The 6,000-nt window shown below is 32.5% G+C and overlaps 1 protein-coding gene across 1 annotated transcript in view; it reads right to left on the bottom strand.

Moving 5' to 3' along the window:
- Positions 1 to 656: 656 nt before the first annotated feature.
- The window catches only part of LOC148948388 (uncharacterized), a 41,364-nt gene continuing 36,020 nt past the window's right edge, over positions 657 to 6,000 (bottom strand). The window contains exon 2 of the mRNA XM_089093906.1: positions 657 to 1,968. Within this exon, the coding sequence (XP_088950032.1) occupies positions 839 to 1,968 (1,130 nt within the window). The 3' untranslated portion in view covers positions 657 to 838. The remainder of the gene's footprint in view (positions 1,969 to 6,000) is intronic.

Raw genomic sequence — 6,000 nt, 5'->3', positions numbered from 1 at the left:
AGCACAAGCAATTAACAAATTTTCAAATTAAGTAAATACTTTTCCTAGAAGGTCTTTCACGCTTGATCAGAGCTTGCATCTTGATGGCTGTTCCACATTTTTATTTTTGAATAATTTGCTTATGGTCATCTTCGACAATGATTATGATAATTTTATGGGTTTTTACACAAGACCAAGATGAAAGGACTCGTTTTGTCAGAACGGTTAACGTAACGTAATTTAGTCACTTAACATAGAAAATTACGTAAGTAGGGTGAAAGCCACTTAAGTGTTTTTGACACTTGAATTTTATTTTTTATTGAATTAGAAGAGCAAAAGATTTTTTGCCACCAGCAAATGATCAAAAGATTTTTTGTTGTTGGCAAATGAGCATTTTATAGGCAAGGACAGTGGGAAAGTACTTAGGAGTATTATAACAGTATATTCATTTTTTTTTTAACATTTTCATCCTAAATGAAAATGTAACTTTTTTACATTTTCATCCTAAACATTCTTAATATAGACTAAAATTATCAAAAATATAGTTGTATAATTGTTTCACCATCTTTGTTAAGTTTTTTTATCTTGCATTTTTCTTTTTCATGTCTTTACCCTTCAGTGCATTACATTTGATGGACAAAACATCTCACCCTATACCCCAAAATTAAATACTGAAGTACATATATAATTTATATATTGAAGTACAACCCTTGGGGATATTTTTCAGGAAACTATTTAATGACAACAAAAAACAAAACAAATAATAATAGAAATCACTATATAATTCAATCAGGCAGGGAAAGTGAAACCAAAATTAGTTGACAATTTCAGACCCATGACTGTCACTTAAATTGCTACCTCAGTTGTCATCAAACGACAAATCTACATGTTCAGTAAAGAAGTTATCTTTACTGTGACTATTGTCTTCACTTTCATCATCTGATGGATCCCTCTTAATTTTCGATTTCACAATTTCACTTAACACAACGTCATCCATGAGGTCATCATCAACATCATCATTACGTTTAATTTTCCTTTTGCGTAATTGTTGAGTTGGTTTTCCTATTTTTTCTAGAACAATACCTCTTTTCATTAGCCCTTTGACACCTCCTGAAGAGACCTCCCCGACTTTTTTCTTTTTCGAATTCGGCTGATTTTGTCTCATTAATCTGACACTAAAGCCTCCATACTCTTTTTTCAGATTTTTGATCTTATCAGCCTGTATGGTGATAGTTTCCCTTAAGCTAGATACTTCTGTTTTTAACATTTTTTTATTCTCTTTTAAAGTTTGAATTTCGAGTTTCAGCTGAATTGAGTTTTTCTTTTCATTTTCAAGTTCATACATTTTTCTCTCATCGAATTTAAGATCTTTCGCTTCTTTCTGCCTACACTTAGCAAATTCTTTTTGCAATTCACCAAGTTCAACAAGCTTCAGGGCGAATTTCTGCTCAAGCTCAGCCACTTTCATTTTCTCTTCCATCAATTGCTTTTTCAACATTTTGATGTTGACATTCAGAACATGCTCAGTTTTACAAGGCTTAGTTATAGCTCCTTCAAAAGTTTTTATTCTTTCTCTCAACATGCCCAACTCACACACCATCTGTGAGTTTTCTGTTGACAGTTGCCTATTTGCTTCTATATACCTGGAAGCAGCAGAATTTAACTCCCGTATTCTGGCATCTTTACCTCGACAACACTGACATAAGTTGCAATTATCCTGTGATTCGTTTAAAATCAAATTCCCTTCAGTATTAGATGGTATATCTCTTTCATCAGCAACTGGAACTGGGAAAATAGTGGGACAAAAGTCATTGTGCTCAGGAAAAGCTGATGGTTTTTGTTCATGGAAATGTAACCCACAGACTTTTGATGAGGGGAGGTAGCGCCAATCTAGATAAATGGATTTGATTCTTGTCATCCAAGCATTCTTCCTTGCTGGGTTGGATGGAAAGTCGAAAAGTTCATAATAGGTACTGCCATTCCTGTTACCTGAAAAAAAAACATTTTTGTAAATCACACAAAGGCCTTGGCTTCATTAACCTTTTTCAGAGAAAACTGATCAAGTAACGTCAAAATGAATAGACAGTCACGGTGCACCAAGATATGGTGGTTCTAGCCCCAAACCAATAAAAGCATTCACTGATGGGTTGGCAATTGAATAACTTCAAATGAAAAATACAAATGACAACATGGGTTGCAAGAATAAAAAGTCAGAATAAAAAGCAAATAAATAACAAAGACTTGAGAAATCAAGCCTGATTCCTATTTTTTCATTATATGTAATCAATCTTTTTAAAGAAAACGATCTTTTCATTGTAGTTAAAATGGAGGAGGATCAATCTACAGCACTAATTTTGGGAGAAGGTGCTGATTTCAGGAAGTCAAGTTCACAAATTTTCAGATTTAGTGTTGCATTTCAGAGATGTGTGAACTTTTTGCTTTAGTTTGTTTTTTCTTTTAACTTTCAAAACATATTTCTAATTTTTGCTGAAACAAACACAAAAAATTGTGAGCAATTTTTGTTTTAATTATGTATTAATGTAATTGCCTAGAAAATGGTTCAGTTTCTTTTTTGCTCAACAAATTCACAAAAAAAAGGAAGAAAAACTACCAGCTTCCCTTGAAAGGGACAAGGTCTGGAGGTAAAGATCTCAACTTAATTTTTAATTTTAATTTCCCAACTGTTTATAAACTCTGTAAAATATATTTTTTACTTATGAGTACTGCAAGGAAAATTATAAGGGGTAAAGGGAGCAAGGGCTACCAAAAGCATAGTTTTTACCTAGATTTGAATGGGAATATTTTGCATTTACCTATTTTGTGTGTTTTGTTTTAATGCCTTCTTGTTTCCCAGAGGGGGGGCACTGCCACCCCCCTTACCAGTGTTCACAAATCTACTGCCTAATGGAACAAATCCAATTGAAAGACTTTTGGCTACATTAGAAAATAGCTGAGTTGTCTAAGGGGAACTTTGGGGGATGGATCCAAAGCCTAAATTATTCCAAAGAAGGTCTTGGGGTTAGAGAAGGCCTAGGATGAGCATAAAGAAGAAATGTGCTTTCAAATATAGTTTTTTTCTAATTGCCCTAACCATTGCAATGGAAGGGGCCTCTAGGATTTTTTTCCCCCTTTAATTAATATCAGTTGAAGCAACCACAAATATTTTGTAGAAGGCATAAATTTTTATTGTTCATTACACTTTTGCCTCTTAGTGGGGGGGGGCGGGGCATTGCTTCGAAAACAGTTATTCCGTGTTTTGTTTTTTTATTTACATTATTGACTAATGTTTTCAAAGCAAAACGGTTTTTACAAGTAGGTCATTTCAGAGGTACCCATCAAATGTACTGTCATGTTACCTACATTACTTTATCCATTTGCATGATCACCCAAATTAGTAACTAGCACCATCATTTTAGATACCTTCAATTATCTTAGGTACCAGAATCAGCAAGGTATCATCCCGACTCTAGACCTATTGAGGCCCGACCCGGGGACCAGACTTTTGTTTTACTGGAAGAAAGCTGGAAAAGTTTTACTTTAAAGCAAAAGTTACAATAGTGTTTCTATCCTAATTCATTCCTGAAAAAACATTGAATTTGTAAAGAAGAAAAAACAGATGCATTTCTGATTTTGATATTTCTGATTACATTGTTGTGTTTTATATTATAATTCTAAAATGTAAATATATAATTCATAAATGTTACAATTTGCATTCTATCAACCTAACGCACTGCAATTTAAACAGGTTAAGCCTTTGGCTATATTAGAGAGAGTAAAGTTCTTTTTCAATATATAATATTATGCATCTTTCAAAAGTTGTTGAAATAAATTGTGAGGTGATAAAACCAGCACTTTTAAAAAATAACATATATTTAATAAATACCAATATTTCCTTTTTTCCTTTTTTTTGGAGCTTACACGAATATATAGAAGACATTTCCAGTCCAGAACAGAAAGTGGATTTTCAAGTAAAAATTCTTTCCTTATTTCGAATTCTACTTTACTTTGACTCTTAAGTTTTGAAAACACAATTTCAACGTCTGAGCAGCTTTTAACCCATATAAAGTTTTTTTTTTAAATATAAATTTAATACATTCTTTCAAAATCTTTAAAACCTTACAAACAAAGATTTATAAAAGCAGACCTCTAAATGATGAAGTTTTGCTATCTCGGAGGGCAGTTGAGTTGAGTTAATGAAGGTTTCAAATGGGTACATAACTAAATTACATCATGCAAAGGTATTGGCAAGTTCCTATCTCTGGTCTTTCCCTATTTCTAAGACTAAAAAGATATCGCATAGATGACAAGTCTACTACCTGTCTGAACTTAGGCAAGAAAACTCCCTAATTTTGGTCGAGTCTATCTTTATTGGACTCTAGATAAAAAAAAAAAAACAAAGTAGAGTTGACTCTCGCTAATTCGAAATTCACGGGACTACGATTTTTCTTTGAGTTATGTATAGCTGAACTTCTGCATATTTCGAGTAATAGAGGTCATTCTTCATTAAAATTTGACTTAAAAACCTAACAAGTCATAGAGGTAACCAAATGTAAAGTCGAGTTACAGAGGTACAAAATCACTAAATTTTACGGGGGTGCTACCATTTCGACTAAACGTCACAAGCATTAAACGTCATAAAATCTAAAAGGAAAATCAGTCAGAACCACTAACTGTCATAACATCTATTAAAAAAATACTGTTCATTTCAGGAAGCCTCACTTAAAAAAAAATTGTCCCAGCTTGTGCAAGGTCATTGCCCTTTGTAAGGGAAAGGAACAGGAGAAGGTGTCTCAAAAGAACTTCCTGTGGCATAATTCAGGCTCTGGAAAGTTTTTTTTAGACGATGATGCGTGGCTCCTTATGTTTTTGGTAGTAATTCTCCATCCCATTTTATCAATCAAAGGTGATTTTGAATTATTTTCAAAAAAGCATGCTTCACTTTTATTTTTTTATTTTTTTTATTCATGTTTGTTACAATACATTTATGTTGTAAGGAAGAAATCACAAACAAAAGAAAAGAGAAACCTCCCACAAAGTTCCTCATTTAATCCTCCTGTAAATGCATTGCAGCTTCCTCTGGTGGGAACAGGTATAGCCCTATTGCTGATTTTTTTTTTTTTTTTTGCTTTGAATTATTTTTTGCAACAGCTTGTTTAAAGTGCCAAATAAAGCTAATATGAAAAAAAAATAATCAGCGAACTTATGTATATAGCTTGGGGCTATACTTGCCCTAGTAGGGAGGGGGCTGGAATGGAATTGTTAAACCAGTGACTACAATATTTGGAAAGACCAATGGGGAATCAGATATATTTCTTGTTTTTTGCTATCTAATTTCTCTCTTATATCGTAAATTTTCTACCTAAGCTTATTTTTGGCCATTCTTTTTAATGAAAGCAATTTTTGATTTTTCTCATCTGTCCTTCAACTACAGCTGTCAATTATTGGCAATGTCAAAAAAACAATTCAAACAAAATATTTACAAATTACAAAACTTATTGTCTCTGACTTAAAAAATTCACTCATTTGTAATATATGACTGTGAAGCATGAACTAAGCCTGGGGCTTCAAATCAAATGGCGTCTTTTATCTTAGTTCTGCTAGTAAAAAATATATATATATATTTATATATATATAAGGGACAAGGTGCCACTTTGAGGGTTGAAAATAGCATTTGCAATGGTAGCAATTAGCATACTAGCATATATTTGGTAAGATTATCAAAAGGTGTGTTGAGTGGTATGATCATTTTCTGGCAAGCAAATTAATCAAAACATCCTTAAATTTAGTGGGAATATTTTCTCAGGGGCAACTAATTATTAAAGTACTATAATGTTTATACAGAAATTATTGTTAGTCAATAAATAAAGTTTAGATGGGCAACATTGTAGAAGAACATTGAGGAACATATGGAAAAACAGACAGAAGAAGTATTTAACTAAATCCAATTTAGATCAACTAAGAATTTCAGATTAAGGTCACTCATAGGACAGAAATGAGGTGGAAAAAAAAATATAAACTATT

The sequence above is a fragment of the Artemia sp. Qi Xiang Cuo genome, chromosome 9 (genome assembly GCF_049724085.1).
Source record: "Artemia sp. Qi Xiang Cuo chromosome 9, ASM4972408v1, whole genome shotgun sequence".
NCBI classification, from domain to species: Eukaryota; Metazoa; Arthropoda; class Branchiopoda; order Anostraca; family Artemiidae; genus Artemia; species Artemia sp. Qi Xiang Cuo.
Note: the sequence above shows the minus strand (reverse complement) of the source record. Positions and strands in the feature narration are given on the sequence as shown.